General features: G+C 31.8%; 1 protein-coding gene across 1 annotated transcript in view; it reads left to right on the forward strand.

Annotated features, from left to right (window-relative positions):
• LOC129226051 (protein AF-9-like) overlaps window positions 1-20,941 on the forward strand; it is a 92,449-nt gene that overhangs the window by 124 nt on the left and 71,384 nt on the right. The window contains exons 2-3 of the mRNA XM_054860631.1: window positions 5,164-5,341; window positions 10,110-10,333. Coding sequence (XP_054716606.1) covers window positions 5,164-5,341; window positions 10,110-10,333 — 402 coding nt within the window. The remainder of the gene's footprint in view (window positions 1-5,163; window positions 5,342-10,109; window positions 10,334-20,941) is intronic.

Consider the following 20,941-nt stretch of genomic DNA (forward strand, 5'->3'; position numbering starts at 1 on the left):
ACGTCGTTTGATTGTCATATCTTTTTAATTTTTCGTACAATACAGAATACTAATGCAGTTTTTTAAAAATACGAGCAAGAATGATGTAATAACTCTCGCTGAACATTATTCGATTTGACTTACACGGTTTTTTTTTCGTTATTGAATTTATGTTAAGAGATTTTTGAAGTACAGTTACTGAGCACGTGCAAATTAATGCTTGGAGAGTGAACTCTACTATTTTCTACCATGTAGGAAGAAAAAGAAAATTGTTTATTTATTTGTCTCTAAGAGTTTGAGCTAAATTTGGAGAGGAAAAAAAGCTTTATAGCAAAATGTTAAAAGTGAATGAATGTGTTCACATATCTTGCTGACTTCCATTTGTTTCACCTCCAGTTGAAAACTAAATTCAAAATTTGGCATTGAGAGAGAACAAGTTCGATTTTTAAAATGGTACAAATCCCTTCCCTCAAGCAATGCATTTAATTTGGGGGAGGTGGAAGTGACACCCAATAAGAGTATTGTTGAACTTAATAGTAATCTAAACATGCTAGCTAAGATTTTAATGATCAGAGCCAGATTTTTTTTTTTTTTGCTAAACAAGCTATTGTTTAGGGCCCCCTAATAATAAAAATAAATTTCATTTCCAAAATGCTTGAAAATTTGGAACAGGGTGGCTGCCAGGGTTTGAAAATATCCGATATTTTGATATGTATCAGATATTTTCAATTATCATAAACTTAAGCCTTCAAAATAAAAAATGCATCCTCAAATCACTTTATTTTCTTATAGTTACAATATGTAGACTTAAAATTAAGGTTTCTTCCATTATTTATATCTAATATTTCATTTTATATTTCTATCAATTTTAACTAGTCGACCCGTGCATATCTCGGCACTGCTTCGAATTGTTTCATGTGGCATTTCACTCTCTAAAAATTTCAAAGAAAGAACATTATGAAGAAGAATAAAAAAAGTAAACGAATTAAAGAAACGGAAAAAAGTAAACGCAAAAAAGAAGGCATATAATTTAAAGACAACAGCAACAAAACCTTGTTAAATCCAACGTTGTGATAATGTGATCATTGCTCACCTTTTGTTTGTACGTATTTTCAATGCAAACATAAGTATCATTAAAAGCGTAACTGAGTGACTCGTGAAAAAGCAGTAATTGTGCATGTTAAAAAACGGGTTGTGGCAAATACAGTCCTGCCTATGTGCTTCTGACGAGAAAAAAAGAAACATTAAAGAGATATTTATTGGCACAAAATTTGAACTGGCGCCATTCTGATTAACAACACGACACTCCAACCAACTGAGCAGCTGTGCCTTTGTTTTCAAATGCTATTCATTAAAGCAATGTGCAATAAAAAACAGCACAAAAGTTTTTTGCCAAAAAAAAAAAAACCATGTGTCTACGTTTTGTCATTAGCCAGCATGATACCCTTAAAAATTATTCGTAAAACATGGAATTTGATTAAGGAATGAGGAAGATCTCACAAAGCAATTGAAACAAACACCCTAGAGAAATAATAAATTAAATTGAAAATAAGTGTCTTTATTTTTGAAAATTGATACAATTTTGCATAGCAGGCTGCTTTAACTATTACGGCTTGAATGCCAGCACATGTCTTTCTTTTCATCAAACATTTAAAATTCAAACCAAAGCCAGTTGAGTCTATTTTTTAAGTGTAATTTTTTGAACGTAGACAAAATGCATCCCCCCCCCCCACTCCAAAGCAGAGGAGTAGAAAATGAGTTCTTATTAATGAAGTTGATAATTATTTTAATGTTTTGCAAAATATTCAAATAAATAATTAAAGGTTTACTGGGTGAAACTCGAAATTTCAATTTCGCGTAGTATTTTTTCATTTTTACAAAAGGTCGAACACTGCCATGAGAAAAATATACATTTCAGCATACAATGAAAAAGTTTTTCTGTGCAAAAAGGATTCCCCTGAGAACTGAATTTTTAAAACTAATATTTTTTTATGCTTAAATTATGCTTAATGGTCTGAACGCACAGCTTAAAAAAAAAAAAAACGCCCTTCAATTAATAGTCAACTTACCTGAATAATAACCGTAGCCTGCGTAAAGGAGTCAAAACGTCTAGTAGCATTCCCTTCGTATTTATATTATTGCCTTACGTGTGTTATCTGTTGTATGTTATGAGTATATGTAATGTGTAATATTAATTTAAAATAACTATAATGTCGGACAGCCGAAGTTCAGCTAGTTTATAGCCAAACACTGTACCAAAAAAATTATCAATTTAACTGAACAACTAAATCTAGTGCTTTTAAGCTTTATTAAAAAAAAGAAAAAAAAAACAGGTTAACTGTTATTTTTCTTTTCGCCGAAAACTAAATGTTGGAAAATTGTATTAAAATTTTGCTTAAAAAAAGAAAATCTGCAAAAGAACTACAGGCTGCATCAAGGTTTTGCAACAGCTAGAGGCGTTTCCGAAAAATAAATTTTTAGACCATAAGTCTATTTTTAATCATTAGCTGGCCTGATAAGATTTAAAATGAGGGGGGATGAAGATCTCGCATACCGCCAAAAAAATAATATACAGAAATAATATAAGATAAGATATTGAAGAGAAGTGTGTGTTTTTGAAAATTTATACAGTTTATTATTGCAGGTTGCTTGAACCTTTATGGCTTAGATGGCAGCATGTGTTTATCATTTAAACGAATGATTAAAATACAAAATCAGTTGATCAGTTAAGTTCCATTTTGAAGCGTAGCTTTTCGAATGTAATAAAAATGTGACTATTTGTTTTTTGCTGAAAAAATTTTAAAAAATGATTTTTTATCCATCAAATTGTTAGTAATTTAAACGTTTTACTTTGTATTCTAATAAATATTCATATATATATTTCTAATAATAATTCATATTCATTAAATGAAAAGCATAATTCTAATTTGTGGTAAAAAAAATTTTTATTTGTACAAAGGGTCAAAAACTGTCATTAGAAGAAACTACATTTCAGTATATTAATTTTTTTTTCTGGGTCAAAAAACTATCCCATTGTAGTCTGAAACCTTAAACCTGATATTTATATTTTCGCTTACATTATGCCTTGGCTTTCTGATAAAAGCCAAAGCTTCAAAAACCAAAACAAAAAAAATTTGCAATTAAGTATCGATATAGCTACATGTTGCATCAAGATTTCGTACTAGCAAGGAGTGTATCCATCTCATTTATTTTATTACCACATTTGTGTTATATATTGTTTTTATGTGTTCATGTACTGCGTCATATTTGTCTAATTTTTTGATGCAGATCATCCTGGCCGGGCCTGAACACTTGTTCATCTGGTTACCATTGGAACGCTCTGCCGATCGAGCTATTCAGCTCTGTCGGTCATAGCGCAAGTTAAACTTATAAATTTAACCGAAAACCTCAGTCAGGCTTTAAAATAGGTTTTTTTTGACAGAATTTTTTTTTAGACCGTGGTGGGTCTTTTTTCGTTATTAGCCTGCACAATAGGTTTTAAAATGAGAAGTAAATCAAAGAAATCGATCAAGAATTGAGGTAGATCTCTCGTAGGAACAAAAAACAGGCTACAGAAATAATATATAAGGATGGAGTTAATTTAGCATTAGCTGTTTTACTCATTTTTCTTTTGTTAGCTACTTTTACAGTTACATGATTCAGAAATGCACAGTCATAAGACATTTTCTTTTTTTATGAGCAATGTTTAATATTTAATTAGGCACTTTAAATGTAAATTAAAATTGTTACTTACTAATAATTTTATGAATCTAAAGTACAAGTAAAAAAGGAATATTATATTACTTTGTTATATTAATGATGTATTAATACATCATAAAAAATATAGTACATAACTTTTTAGTTATTTTTAATAATAAATGAACAATATTTTTAGATTAATATACTATATTGAAAATACGGTAGTTTAAAAAATAAATATCAAACATCATGATAATTTCAAAATAAATATTGGATATATCGACTGATATATATCGGCGAACCCTGGTGGCTACACACAATGATTAAACTAAATTCATCATGTTTTTTCCCTTGTTTATTTGTTTCATTACTTTCTTATTGTTCTTTATTATTATTAATTTTATTATCAGTGCTAGTAAAATATTGGATCATGTAATCTAATACAGTAGTCCCTCGTTATATCGCTCATTCGGATATATCGTTCTTCTCTTCTGTCTCCCGAAATATTAAAGCCTAAAATAAGAAAAAAACTTTGCTTTAAGTTTGAAACCATTTCTGAAAACATATGGTATTGTACAGAGAAGATCTCTTTCTTCTCTATTTTGTCAGTGAACAAAAGGAAGCAATTCTTCTGAATTCGCTGGAAAAGCAGCAGCAATTCCTGTCATCCAAATGTACATACCCGCACAGTATATTTCAGTTTAAGATGGTCTGTAAACTACTTGACATCTTCTTTTGTATTGATACATTGCCTTTACAAGGAGTGAGAGACATCAAGCAAGTGTCATAGTAGCCCATGTAGAAGAGAACATACGCCCTTCTTTTAGTACAGAAAAGATTTGTACTTGGTTGCACAAACCAGGATTTGCATCAAAGAAGGGAATAATGATCTGGACGGGCGAACTAGTTTCCTGGAAACAATCTGGTTTCTTTTACTTTTCACATCCTTTCTACAGCAAGTAAAACGGGTTAGAAAACCTACACAGAATTAAAGGGTATTGGAATGCTCATTCTTATCTCGCGGTAACTCAGAAAGATAGTCTTCATTCGCCATTTGATGATTTTAACTTTCTGACGGTGAAAATTTACTTAAATTTCAATCTTGTTTAAATTTCAATAGGTGTGATAGTACCCACATCGAAATCATTAGAAACTAATGTCAAAAAGAACGAATGCCAATTTACTTGTGTATTAGACATAACTATTTTTAATGCCCTCCGTTATATCGCGCTTTCGGATATATCGCTCTTTTTCTTTGTCCCCCGAAAAGCGCGATATAACGTAGTGCTTATAAAAAGTACAATATAGCCTTATTTACCCTGCTCTCATTTATAGGCATTGATTTCAAGTAGTGATTGGTACTACAATACTAACTTCAAAAAAGTGATAATAAATTAGGGATCGAAAAATAATTATGACTTCTTATATTTTAGTAAATATTTCCTACTGCCTTCTAAAGGGTTAATTTTTATTTAATGGTTTTAGAGTGTGGAAGTGAAACTTGAGTTGGGCCATCGTGCCGGTTTGAGGGATAAGAAAACTGCTGAAGGTTTTACTCATGACTGGACAGTTTTTGTTCGTGGTGCTGAAGGTAGCAATATTCAATACTTTGTGGAGAAAGTGGTGTTTTACCTTCACGAAAGCTTTCCCAAGCCAAAAAGGGGTAAGTTTTAATTTTGATGAGCTAAAACTTGTGTTCAGCTAAGTTAAAGAGCATAAATGTTTAGTTACCTTTAAACAAAGACAGTGAAATTCTGTTATAGCTAACTTCACGGGACACCTAATGTGCTAATTTTCATCGTTGTAATGGAAATCAAGCAATGTAAATGGTAATTCAAGATGATAACACAACCTGGAAATCAGGGAAATTTTAACTTCTGAAAAAAATCAGGGTGGTTAAAAAATTTCTCAAACTATCAAGGAAAAATAATTTTTAAAAACTCTGAAAATTTTCATCCCTGATATTTCATTTTGGCATGAAAGTTTTTTTTTTGCTAAACAAAACTTTTTCACATTCTAAAATTATTTTTAACTGCTACAAACTAGCAAAGCCTCGAGATCAAACCCAACAAAAAATGATAAAAATTTGTAAAACTATCTCAAATCAGATATGCTTCTTTTCATTATTTTTTTGTTTACTCAAAAGTTCCGATGATCTTGTTGGTAATTATTAATTTTATTTCAAAATTTTGTTTTATACAGCTGATGATACAGCTATAATCACAATATTTTTGCACCTGTGTTCGGATTTGTATTTTATTTTTCGATTATTATTAAGCTTGGTTAAACGGCTTGAAAATAAGATTTGTTTATTTTCGTTAAACCATTATTTGGAAATATTTAATTGAAATTCTCTAATCATTTTAAGTGCGAGTTTTCAAATGTTACAAGTTAAGTGTTGAACTGGACAAAATTTAACTAAAAAAAAGACTTAGTCTTCAAGTATTTTGAATGTTAATCTTAAATGTTTTTTTTTTCACTTTGTTTTGTTTTTAAATATAAAATTCTACTGTTTTTTCTGATATTTTTCAAACAAAATACTACTGCTTGCCACAGTAGTAAAATCGGGGAAAATTTTGGAGCTAAATCAGGGAATATCAAAGAATTGTCGGGGAACTTTTTTCCAGGATTTTGTTACCACCAAGTAATTAAATCGCGACTGGAAATTTATTTCCTTAAATAGAATGTTTCTTGGTATTGGTAATTGTTGCAATGAGATTTCACTGTACATCATGTTTACTAGTTGATTCTGTAAACAAAAAATGAAATAAATTGTTCATAGAAATATACATCCTCCTGTGTTCGAAGAGCAAAATCAATTTCTTTTCTTACTTCATAGAACACTTTCTGATAGTGTTTTATGTAGTTACTTTCTATTTTATTCCATGTACCTGCAAGTTCCTCAAAACAGAAATGGTACAAGAAGAGTGCCTAAACTAAATGAGCCATCTTTCACCCATGCCCTATTTAAATATGGTTTGCTTAGGCTGTAAATGCCTGTTTTTATAATTAGAACAATTTTCTAAGAGCAGACTGTTTCTTTTTATGTAAAAAGAAACCTATTAGAAAATAAATGTAACAACAATATGAGTTTCACACTGTTAGGCATTATTATATTTTAGTAAATTCTAACTGTTACGTCTCTTTTCTTCTGTAAATAAGAGCAAAATATTTTTGAAAGATTCACACAAATCAGTATTTTTACTGAAACAGTTTGGTAGGTCTTACACAGTGAACAAAACAGAAACAAGTTTCCGAAAGTATAATACCAAAGCAATTTAGAAGTCTTAAAGAAAGCTTCTGCATTTTTCTTAACAATTAGTTAGCTGTTCCCAGAGAGTCCTTGTATAGTGTTACTCAAATGCACTAAACGAAAACGTTGCTTTTCAAGTCGAAAAAGGAGGAGGGGGGTGTTCGAATTGTTGGGAATGATCAAACTTTACCAGACCGCGTAGCGAATTTATTGACCATTTGGCAAAATCTTGTCTAATTTGACACTGAAGAAGAGATAACGTATTCAATGTCAGCTTGCCGACATTGGCATATTTGGCAAAGTTTCCATAGAACCTCAGGATAAACCTTTCATAGCATTTTTTATTGTCCATCCCAGTAAATCTCGTTCATCACTACATTCTAGGAATAACATTTCAGAGTTTGTTCAGCCATTTCAAACTCATTTTTATCCGTTTTAATGGATAAGATATTAATGGCACTAATCGTAGTTAAATTATGAAATATTTACATTTACGTTATGATTCACAACAATTTAATAGTTAATATTTTAAAAGGACTATTTAAATTCAAAATTTTTTTTCTCTCTGATGCTTTTTTCTCTACCTGCTTACAAGTAGGGAAAATTCTTCAAGAGAGAGTTTTTATCACAGTAGTCTCAGCTAAATGTGATCTCTAGAAATGTTATCAATCGATCATTGTTATCAAAGTCACTCGGTCGCTATTTTCTGTATTCATTTGTATCTTAAAATTATTGCTTTGTGTCATAATTATTGCAAACTATCCCTGACCTTCCATATTGATATAATCAGAAGTTTTAGATTGTAGAAATAAAATAAAGAGAGTTTGAAGTAAATCAATGCTCAAGTTAAAAACAATGTTTGTATTTTGTTTTGAAAATATTATGGTTGTTGCTATGCAAGTGCTCAATAAATGCATGTTTAATCTAAAACTATATGAGATTCCTTTACAATTTTCAAAACACAACACATATATTGTTTTTGACCTGAGCATTGTACTCTCCAATCTCTTCACATTACTTCATCATCTTTTCACCAGTGCGCTCTATTTGAAATAAGGAAGATGTCTTTGTTAAAATAGGAAAATAGACAAATGGTGGAACTGATGAGGCAGATAAAGAATGCCTGAACGTTGAGCCATCTCCTACAAATGCTGAAATGAAGAATGCATTAAAACGTTCAAATGTCTTTATAAGTTATGGAAAATGAGCAATTTATAAATAAGTTTCAAAAAAACTGATAAAAATCAATAGTTGATGAGTTTTATAAATTATGTTTAATTTTTATATTCTGATGAAAAAATGCAGTCATATGTAAGATGAGCTTTTTCATTTTGGTTTAAAACTATGTTGGTTCAATTTGTGAATTTTTCTAATTTCACAATTTATTTTTTTGTTATCAGTTGATTATTGTTATCAAAATCATTGTGTTCCTAAGTGATCACATTGAGTGGAGGCTACTGAACCATCTATGTAACTTGCAACTTTAAATTTAAACTTTTGCCAAATCATAGGAGGCAGTGAGAAGCAAAGGGATGTAAGAGGGCAGAATTGAAAAGTGGGAGGTAACCAGTACAAATATTAGGAGAACATCTCCTCTGTCTTTTGGCAAGAGATAGTACTAATTGCCCTGGTAGGGGCTGCTGTGAATGAAAGCCTACCTAGGACGTGATCTTTAAATGTGTTTTACTCAAAACTTGAAAATGTCCACTTACATCCCTTTGCTTCTCACTGCCTAAAATGTACATTGCATAAAATTGCATTGAATGAAAAAGATATCCTAAGTTAGTGCGATGGCTACCTAAGGGAGCCATGGTGAGAGGTTGAGGAGGGCTGTGAACGCTTCATGGCAAACTAGTTTGCGAATTTGGTAATTATTTGTCTCTCTCTATATAAATATTACAGATAGCTGACAAAATTTTATAAACATCTATGAAATATGGGAAAACTTTTATTAACCCTTCTGAGGATCCTAGGTTATGAGTAAGATGTGTGAAATTCTCCCCCATGAAACTTGCATTGGAGTAACTTGCCATGTAAAACAAGTGCCCCTACCTTCTATCAATGCCTAGCTACCGCCCTGCACCTGTGACTGTTTGACAATGAACATTTATCATCAGAAAATTAAGTGTAAAATGCCTTTGAAACATGCTCACTAGGGCGTGATAAGAAGTTTGAAACCATCAATGAGTTAATAAGGCACTGGACCACCTTTTGACTTAATTACAGATTGTTTGTAATGTGAGATGGATTTATAAGGTCATGAACAGCTGGTAGTTTTATCGACTTCGGTCAGTAAAATCGGTGTTTTCAACTGTCTAACTGAGAACTTACTTTATTCGCAACTCCAATAAACTATAGGGGGCACTGCAGCCACTGTCTAATGGCAGATGAAAAAGGTAAAACAAACAAATGCCGTAACTTATAACTTGCTTTGACGCTTAGTGAATGACAGTAATTTTTCATCATGTTTGTGGGAAGCTTTCTTTTTTGTTCTTCTGAAATTACATCACACCAAAAACTGTCTGAAGCCAGTAATTTACCCCAAACAAAACACGTGGAATGGAATGTTTTACCTTTTTTTTAGTATTATTAATCACCGCAAGGTAGCGTATTCGAGCTCTGTTGTTACAAATAACACCTTTAAAAATAATTCACAATGAAAAAATTCGAGTTTCAAATGCTTTTTTGAATGCAAAACGGATGTCATTCACGGTCGGAATGGAGCATTTGTTCGACCCTGTCACATTAACCTTCCTCCTCCCCCTAAATTTGGTGTGTACAATTTTGCAACTTGAGGTGCTTTTGCAATCACATATATGAAGATAAAAAAAGATGAAGTGCTGGAAAATGATTTCATATTGGGAAACAAAATAAATATTCTAGCAAACTATTTTATTAGAATTGTTAAAATGTTGATGTATATTTCGTGACTTAGATCAGTCAAGTTGGCTTTAGACTCGAGAATAAATTATGATAAGAAGTTATTGTTACTCTTTAGAATACTAAACAACAATAATTATGTAATTATGTTTTCCATCTATTTTAATGTATTTATGTTGTTCTATAAAATGTTTTTTTTTGCTTCAATTACTAAGTAAATATGTGATGATATCATTATGAAATGGGATGTACTTATATAATACCTGTAATGTTATTAACCTAGTGACATTTTTTTTAGTGATTAAAGATCCACCCTATTCTGTGTCAGAATCAGGTTATGCAGGCTTCCTGATGCCTATTGAGGTTTATTTTCGTACCAAAGAAGAGCCTAAAAAAGTTAGATTCAAGTATGACTTGTTTCTACGTCTTGAATGTCCTCCTGTACACAACATACGCATTGAGAAGCTCACCTTCCAGAATCCGTCAGACGAATTCCGTGCAAAGTTACTAAAAGCAGGCGGGGTGAGTAAGCTCTTACAAAGTTGGTTTGATGCATGTTTATGGTTTAAGCTGAATTCTAACATTCTTTAGCAAAAAAGGCTAAAATTAGAAAAACACTTTAGCAAAATACTAAAATCTCAAAGATTAATGAATATGTTTGTTACATATCTTTTTCACTGACATGGCAAGGTTTTGGACACAGTAAAAAACACTGTAAATACAGTAGTTTTTACCGCCCTGACCGAAACTGTTCAAAACTACATTTTTAGAGATGCTGTATTTTTTGAGGAAATATCAAAAACAACAAAATGTTGAAGCTATGTTTTATATTGAATATTTATTTGATATGGAAGCCCAGTGACTCAGAGGTAGTGCTTCCCGCTCCCATGCCACAGGCCCATAGTTTTATTCCCGGGTTGAGCATTGTTGACTCAGCCGTTCATCCCTTTAGTGAGTCGATGAAATGAGTACCAAATGTGCTTGGGAATAAAACACTGAGGGTTCTGCATTAGGCTGACCACTAGGGTGGTCCAAAATTTCGAAGGTGAAAATTTTTTGAGTCCTACCTTCCCATTTTATTCCAATGTATTAAAAAATAAATCAGACAAAATTTGAAAACATTTCGATAATATTTAGAGGTAGCTCAAAGTTTTCATCATTGCTGAATAGAACGCGTACGACACACAACCATTGACCTCACTAAGGTAAAATACAATTGCTATTTTTATCAACAAGAAAACAACTGCTTTATAAAATTGCTATTTTATATAGAGACTTAACAATAGCCATTATGAAAATACTTTTGTAAATACAAGTAAATACATAAAATCTATTCCTTTAACAGTCGTGATCGAATAAATTTTCAACTTGTTGTTGCTTATGTATGTATTCTTAATTGTTTCGGTTTTGATTTCACCACTGTTGGAATGGCAGTTTGCACTTATTTTTGAAATGCATATGTCTCTTTATTTTAAAATAACTGAGCATGGCAAATACATCAATTAGATCAAAATCAGAGACTTATCTTCTTAGTTCAACCATAATTGAGCTGACAGGTTTTAAACTACCTTCAATTTGTATGGCATTGGGTATGTTTCTTCATAACCATATTGAATTAAAGAAAACCGTAAGAGAATCTTCAAGAAATACAATAGAAGAAATAACAAAATTTTGGCAGAAAGTCAGAATACCTGTACAAAGACCCCAAAACTGTCAGCTCAAGTTAGAAAAACTTTATTAACAATGGAAGTTATTAAAAAAAAAAGGGAAGTACAATGACATAAAAAAAATCAAGAAGGTGAGCTTTGCAGGACTGGGGCCTAACTGACAAAGTTTCTGCAATGTGCTTTGACACAACGAGTGTCAATACCAGGGAAAGCAAGGGTACCCGTGTTTTACTAAAGCAAAAAATAAAGAAAAGGTTACTATATTTTCCATTTCGACATTACATTATGGAATTAATTATTGGTGCGGTGTTTAATAAATGTTTGGGTTTTTCTTCCGCACCAGACGTACCTCTTTTTAAACGATTCCAGGCCTTCTGGGAATTCATAGACAAAGAAAAATACATCATAGGCATCAACAATAAGGACATTTTAGCACAAATGAAAGATGTAAAGCATGATACAATAGTATTTGCTGAAAGATTACTACATGACACGCAAGCGATAGATGATTATCAAGAATGTCTTGAACTATGCTTAATATTTCTCGGTAAAGCTCCTACACATGGTATCAAATTTGCAGCACCTGGGGCTATGCATCATGCTAGATCCAAAATTTTGTCCAAAATTTTGTATTGTTTCAAAATATGGCTGTCAATTTACCATCACATCAATAGAAGAAAAGGGATTGCAAAAAAAAAGCAGATTTGTTGAACGTGTATATTTAAAGGCTTGGATGACTGCTTCTATGCCTCAAAATGCACCGTATAACGATTTTAATGAAATCTTTATTGAAGTATAAAAAGATTGATGAAGACATAAGCAAAACTGCAACGCAGAAATTTGCCAATCACCTGTGGTATTTGTCAGAAGAGCTCGTGGCATTAGCCCTTTTTGCCAATAAAGTGCCACACTGCGTTAAAAGACAGATGGTGAAGGCGATGAATGAAGTAAACGGGAAAAATAATGTGGTGAAGCGCCCTAAGATTTTGCTAAAACATTTTGTGGATATGAAATTTGAAGAACTTGTGACAAAGGGGTCAATTTCATTTTTTCAAAGCATGGGTTCACCTGATACCTACATTCACGTACATCCAGAAATCTGGGAGCTTCATGAGGATTTTAAGAAAGCAAAAAGGATTATTCAAGGAATTTCAGTGGTTAATGATAATGCTGAAAGGGGTATAGCCCTTATAAAAGAGTTTAATGGAAAAATGACACGCAATGAAGAACAATTCCAATTCTTGTTGCAAGTTGTCACAGAACATTGACGAGCTAATCCCGGATGTAAAAAGCAGAGGTTGTAATGCATACTAAGGAAAGCCATATACATAACTGTTGAAATATTATTATTATGTAAAACTATTTTTAACTTACAAAATGCTGGCAATTTTAATTAAATTACATACTTTTCCTAGCGTCAATTTTATTTCTATCTGCATTTATGGCATAAAATCGTAAAACGCGGAACTTTGAGGCTGTTGAGCTATTTCTAAATGTTAAAATTATGAGCTCAAACTTCACAAAAATTATTTTTTACTCAGATGGAACCAAATGATGGGTTAAGACCAATAAAAATCAGGAATTTTTTAAAAAAGGCCTTTTTTGGACCACCCTACTGACCACCTAACCGGAACTCTGCCTTGCACCCCAGAGCCCCTGGACAGAAAAACGTGAATTGGGCACAGTAGGCCTTGGGTATTTGGTAATGTTGTAGGAGAGGAATTTGGAGCACCTTTCCAAAATTTGTTCAACATTGAAACCACTTTTAAACTATTTTTGGCGATAATGGGGAGTCAATAGCTTCTTCCAAAACTTTTTCAAAATTGAAGATTTGAAAACAATTTTATGCTATTTTTAGAGACATTAGGTGAAAAATAGACGTTTTGGGATTGATCTTGAGAAAATTTCGAAGTTAAAACCTTAAAGGCATTATTTCATGCAAATTTTTAATAGCTAAAAAGTTGCATAACTTTCGGGGAGATTTAAAATTATTCTCCTAGTGGCTAACCCAGATGGGTAATGATACTTAGATTAGACATGAAAGTGACAGTAAATGTATTTTTGAAAAGGCGTTATTTTTGTCGATTTTTTAAGTGACATATTTGAAAGGTGTGAAAAGAAAATTCATGGAACCCTGTGGGGTTCTGCGGAATACAATTTAAGAAATGCTGTTGTAGACAAACACCGGCTCAATGTGAAGCAAAGGGCAGAACAGCCAGATTGGTGAAGGAGTAGGAACTCACTGCCTCAAAATTGAAGAAACGAGAAAAAGCGGAAGGGATTTTCAGCAGTCAAACATCTTGTACACTTATAGCATATTGGTGCAAGGTGGAACATTGATTTCATCAAGCTCCTCCCCATCACATGCAAAGCACAGCAAACAATCACAGCTAAGCACATGTAAAATCTGCATAAGAATCTGATACAAGCAATGCCCTCCAGTAAGCAAAATCATAGGATCACGGATTACATCATGCGATGCGACCGAACTTTGTTTTAACCGAACATAAACAAAGTTAAATGAGTGTACGTCATGAGGACCGATATTAGCACTAATTCTATCACATATTAACTTCTAAAAACTTATGTATAGCAGTTGAGTTTAACAATATTGGAATTTGATGCACTAATTGTTGTAAGAAAATTAATTTTAATCTAATCAAGTTTTGTATAATAGATTGATAAAACTGTCCTTTATAACCAAATTACTGTAGAATTTGGTATACTGCCTGAACTTTTTTCTAATGAATAATTTCTAAATTGGGATGAAAGTCTACTGATGATTTAATAATATATTACTATCAGTGGTACCAAGACCTAAGTTTTTGAACAGGGAAAATTCTCAATTCACCAAATGAAACTCCCAAGTATTATGGAATGATAAAACATAAGTATGTGTACCCATAATTACATCTAATAAGATGAGATATTAAGCAGCATTAAAAAAGCAATCAATTAACAATTGGAATACATACAAATACCAACAGCCTGATTGTGACATAGTTGAGACTTCAGTTTCACCCTTGTTATGAACTCATTAGTCTGGAATACTTAATAACTGAGCTTTAGGCCAAACTTAAAAGAAGGATGAAACTGCACTCTGGATATTATAGTCATAACTGAACTGATCGTATTTTGCATGTAGTTCTGTCTTAGCTCTGGGTATGGTAGTTTGATTGATGGCAATTTACAGCTTACAACAACTGCAATATTTACATGGCTGTCTCTAATTTTCTCTAATCATCAGAAAAAATTTGCTGAATTAGTTGAATTTTTAAAAGTCACTTTGACCTTCTATCTGTGCCTACTTGGCTACCACATTGTTATTCCAATTGCGAATCAGTCGACCATGGCACTGTTTACAGTCGAGTTCCTACTTGCGAGAAGGATGCGTTCCAAGACACCTCGCGTAAGTCAAAAATTCGCGTTGTGGAAAAATACATGAATATAATCTTTTTCGAAGCATAACAAATTCTTTTAGAAACTTATAAACAACCCTCAAACTGCTTTCAAACATTCCTCAACTATATACTAGTTTCGTACATAAAGAACTGAACTTTTACTGTGTTTTAAAAAAATAAACTGTTTTATTCAACATGAAATATACTTTAAGATGAACAAAATTAATGATCAATAAGAGGGAAAGACATAAAATAAAACAACACGGTATGCACAGTATTTAGAAATAATAAAATGTTGCACTATAACAGAACTACAGTACATACATTTGGAATATTTAGGAGTTAAAAAATGAAGATGATGATTTATGCTCCATGATCAGATTGTTATCTAATACATTTAAAGTATGGTTACTCCGCCTTTTCTGTGGGATGAATAATGTGTGTCTGAAACTCTATTTTGTTCACTTCTTCCAGGATATTTTGTTTAAACACTAAAGCTATGAGCAGTGAGCATGAGGAAAGATTTCCCCAAGATATCTTTACAATGGAACGCAGATATCAGGATCATTGGGCTGAGGTAATGCTCACCAAATGCTGCTGAACTATTACAAGAGATGGCCCTTCTTTGACGTACAAAAAGCAATCGAAAATGAAGCGTTTACAACAATAAGCCAAAAGGAACCACTGCTATCTGAAAATTAAACATTTAATAAAACAGGACATGTTCAATAGCATTTATTGCACAGGATTTTTTTCCCCTTTAATTCAATGTGTGGTAGCTGTACATCTTTCTCCAGTGGGCTTTTATCTACCTTGAAAACAAGAGCTAATAAAAAGATCCACCACCATATTCATTTTTCTCCATTTTTTCTTTCCATTAGTAGGAATTGACTATTTAAAACCAGGATGCAGACAAAAAGTTCTTTTTTTTTGTTGACTAGTGTAATCCTTATCAAGAACTCTGTACATTGAAAGTAGAATTAATGACTTAGAAATAGTCAAGCAAGTTAAAAACAAAGAAATCAATATTGATGGAAGTTTAATAGCGATGTTATAGAACAAGGGTTTCGGAACAATTCTGATTCGCAATACTCTTTGATGAATTGGATTTTTCTCATGGCACCCTGGCCTATCCCTATCATGTAAAGCAAATTGATAGCAGGGACACTTCGCTCTCCTAGTGACTCCCCAGAGTGCCGCGTCACTCACTCTGTGATTCCCAGCTGTTGATGACAAAAGGATCTCCAGAAAAGAGATAAAAATCAATTTTAGAAGTAGTTTTGGCGTAAGAAAGCGTGAAAAGGATTGTAACAGATGGGGTATAAGTCCAAACATTTTCTTGGTAGTATAAACAAGTTACGAAAATTATTACTTACAGACACATTGACATCGCACAAATGAACTGCAACAGTTAAAGAGAGGATAAGTTAGCAGAAAGTAGAAATTGTTCCAAATGAACCTATAATACTGCATCGAGAAAGAGGAAATTTAAGAGAGCGAGTTTAAAAAAATTTTAAGACGATTCTTCATCTATTTTTATAAAATGCTGAGAAAAGACGGGTGCTGAAGTCCCAACTCTCTTGTTTTAGTGTTTTAACTCTGCCTTCTGCCATCAGAAAAATTTCTTCTGGTTTTAAAGGTATTTAAGTTGCCTAACTTTGACTGTTGTAAGTATAGTAAAAATGTCTTTTATTTTCGTACTCATCTTGTTTGTGAAAATTTAGAGAACTTAAGGACTATTAAATGATTAAATGAAGGGAATTAGATGTTTGTCATAACAATTTGAACAATATATTTTTGGAAAATGCTAAGTTTTAACTTAAAAAAAACATTAAGGCTGTTTTCAAAAGGTTTTTGCTGGCTGCTATTTCAGCCATTTTTTTTCTTTATCCAGCATGGGTAAAAATGGGAGCGTGTAGGGAAAACTTAGAAATTTTGGGAAAAAAAAAGAAGTTTTATCTTTTTCCAAAGGGCTTGATAATTTTGTCACAAAATAAAGTACAGTGAACTGCATGATTAAATTGAGGAAATCGTTAAATCGGGTATTGGTTAAATCGAAGTTATACTGTATTCAGAAGCTTACATTATTAACTTTCCAACACTTTTTTGTTAAAGTTTTGTATGTTCAGTATTCTGCACGGAAACACTATATTTGATAATGCAAGCTGTAAGATAATTTCCCTGCAGAGTGCAGACCATAAAATTCTGTGCTGCTAAAGCTGTTAAAGTATTCACAGGAACGAATTGGTGTACCAATATTATTAATTACTGGCAATTATTAGTTACTACAGGGTTCGTATGCATTTGAAAAACCTTGAAAAGTGCTTGAAAAAAAAAGTTAATTTTCAAGTGCTTGAAAGCCTTGAAAACATTTTTAAACCTTCAAAAAGTTTCTTACTGCTTAAATTCTTTCAAAAATCATCGGATTGTGCTTAAATTTTTTTAAAAAAGTATTCCACATTGTAATTTTCTGAACATGTGTTCGATTTGCAACATTGCGAAAAATTGTTTCCGTGTTTGGGATTTCAATCCTTTTGCATCTTGTAAATATTTTGAAATTTTCTACAATCGGAAGCTATTTTGACATGGTACCTCAGAGTAGTTTATTTTTTGTTTAATTTCAATATTTTACAAAGGAATTATTTTGAAAACCATGACAACATTGAACTTGCTCGGATTTCACGTAAAATTTCTGTTGTGTTTGAAATTTCAATCTTTTTGCATCTTGCAAATATTTAAATATTTTAGCTAATCAAATGGTATTTTCGCATATGCTACCTCAGATTAGCATATTTTATGTTTGATTGTAGTAAAAAATAATTTTATTTTATGAAAAAACATGTCAACTTTGAACTTCCTCCAGACTTCGCTGAAAATTACTTCTCGTATTTGAAATTTCAATCTTTTTGCATCTTGCGAATATAAATATTTTGGCTAATCAGATGTTATTTTCATATATGCTACCTTATATTAGCATATTTTATATTTAATTTTAGTAAAAAATAAATTTATTTTATGGGAAACATGCCAACATTGAACTTAATTTGCGAAAATTTGCTTCCCTTATTTGAGTTTCAACCTTTTGCATCTTGTAAAATTATCATTAGTTAATTTTTGGTTATTAGGTTTTTTGAAAAAAAAAATTTAATTTAAACAATTGAGCACCTCACATTTTAACTTTAAGTTAGTATTCAAAATATTAAGTTGAATTACATAATTTTATAAAGTGGAATTTGTTATTACATGATTTTCTTTATGTCTGCTAAAATAATTGAGGTATGTAACAGGGGTGAGTGTGTTTTGGTTATTTGCTGGAAATCCAGTAGTGTTCGTTATGCTTTTACCTTCTTAACTGCGATTTTCCCCTTTTACCTCAAATGTTCAAAATTACTACTTTAGTAGGGTTGTGGGCATTTGGAACAGCTTATCGGAAGAGGCTGTAATCCACAAAGGGATAGATAGCTTAAGGAGGTCATTGATCTTCATTGGGGTGTAATAAGTTGACCAGGACCAACCTAGCTAGGCACAGTGCCTGTTGCTGATTATCAACAGGCTCTGGGCTTGTTATTTATATGCACAATATTTTGAGTTAATAAATTATTTTAACATAAATGAACCATGCACTCTTAATTCAAAAGAAAGAAAAAAAAAACTCTTAAAAAGAGTGAAATCCGTTGCGGGTGCATTCATTTCTGAGTGGTGGCTTTATCGAAAAAAGACGCTTTACGAAAAAATCAAGACTAAAACTTTTCTTTATTGGCATGAAATGCGGAAACACTCCTTCTGAAAAGCAAAAATAAAAACATTCTTAAAAAGAATGACTCAAAAAAATTTTCATTGGCCCGATTCTGTCATGTGATTTTGTTTGAGAATCTTCCATACCTCCATGTTCGGCTTAACTAACGTTTGTCGTGAGTACAAATGTGGATGTTGCCGTCGAAATGTTTTCAATCGATGAATTAAAAGTTTTTGTTGCCGAATGAGGCTTCTGAAGACAATGCACAAAAACTGCACGGTAAGTACAAAGAATTTTCTTTTTTAATAAAACTTATAACTGTTAATATTTCTTAAAAAACTTGTGTATTGTTACAAATCACCCACGTACAACGTTACGGCGAACTTTTGTTGTGGTGAAAAAAGGTCATAACAAGTAAAATACCTTAGAATTTATGTAAATTGTAACTTTTTCTTTCAAATTAATGGAACTTTCATCAACAATTCTGTTTCATTCATCGAATCAAAAATGTGACATTTGAAACATTTGTTGCCATCTATGGTGTATGTGTACTGTATATATATTTTAAAGTAATCAAATATTGTTTGTGTGTATAATAAACTTGTATGTGTATCATAAACTCATTCATATGTGTAAGGGGCCATTCATTAATTACGTAAGGGTCCTGAGGGAAAGGGGGTGGAAAAATCTCTACATACCCTTACTTGGAGGGGGGGAGCGTCAGACCCATTCTTACGTAATATTTTCCAAGTCAATATTTTATGTTAGAAATCGCGTGGTCAAGTGGTTTGGCAAAGATTATATTTCATTTGCTTCAGGAAGGTAAAAATCATATTAGGATGAGCTGTTTTTTACTTGTTTCAAAGGATGAATAGTGTAAAATGTAATAAAAGAATCATACTGTGTTTTGCATGTCTTATTTTTAATTAGTATTGCATCATATACAAAAATTATTTGTTAAAAACATTTGGTATAAATGCCTTACAGTAAATATTTCTTTACTCAAAAAGGTTTTTAAAGAAATAATAATGATAGTGAATTTAATGACAATCAATTGTGTAAAATTCGTTATTTTATTATTCTGAAGAAAAAAATCTTACGTAAGATAGGGGGGGGGGTCAAAAATTGTTAATATTGTCCTTACATAATGAATGTCCCCGAATAAACAAAATTGAATTCAAATGTATCTTGTCATAATTTATGAGTGATTTTTTTTAATTAATTTGAATTGGTGTAACTTTTAAAACATTATTAATGGTAAAAGGCACACCGAGGATATCAATTTAGAGTTTCAAAATTTTAAATCTATTTATTTGGAACTGTGAGTTTATTTTATTTTATTTTAGTCTTTAGATTCAGAGATGTACGTAATATTGCACATGGGTAATTTGTAACGAAAAACCAGTACTTTAAGAAATATTAACAGTTACAAGTTTTAATAAAAAAGAAAATTCTTCGTACTTACCATACAGTTTTTGTGCATCCTCTTCGGAAACACTAAAAAAAAGTTGTTGTTTTTTGTGCTCACATTTTTATTTCACCAAATTAGAGTGAAATCATTTTACCTATTTTAGTCTAAAAAAGTGAAATAATGACTTTCCAAAACGGAATGCAGCCACTCATTTAGGATATTAATTTAGTCTTAAAAAAGATTGAAAATAACTTATCAAAAGGAAGTGAAAGTAGCTTATCCAAAAAGAGTGAAAATAACCGCTCCGCAAAAGGAATGAAATTTACTCCTATAAGGAAAGTGCGTTTCCGCCACTGGAAAGGAGTGAAAATTTACTCAGTCTGAGTTAAAATCGCTGGAATTTTTTAAGAGTATGTTTTTCAAAAGTAATTGTCGTACATGTGTATGTTTAAGTAATAGGGATTTTAGTTTTAAAAGTAACTCCCCCTCCCCCTTATTTGCTCTTTGAAACTATCAGGGGATTTCTTATGAACTCGCAATCACATCTGAATATTAAACAATATAATTTAAACAATATTTTCAACAATAACCCATTTGTTTTCAAAATAAAACTACTTTTGTCATAATGTATATCAACTTCTTGTGAAACTTTTATATTTGGAAAGATGACTCTATGAATCTGAACTTGCACATTTATTGACTGTTACAAGTTGTTCAGTGAAAGCAGGCTCAAGTTTACATTCAGAGTATGTATCACATTCTAAGCAGCTTTTGTGAATTTTGAGGTGTGGAGACTGGACTGGAAACTTCCATAAAATTGTTTCTTTGTTACTAATTTTTAAATTTACTTGCAGACAGTTGAAATGCTTTATTGGCTGAACAACTAATACATACATAAGAATAATTGATTTGCGT

This window comes from Uloborus diversus, chromosome 7, assembly GCF_026930045.1.
Source record: "Uloborus diversus isolate 005 chromosome 7, Udiv.v.3.1, whole genome shotgun sequence".
Classification (NCBI taxonomy): Eukaryota; Metazoa; Arthropoda; class Arachnida; order Araneae; family Uloboridae; genus Uloborus; species Uloborus diversus.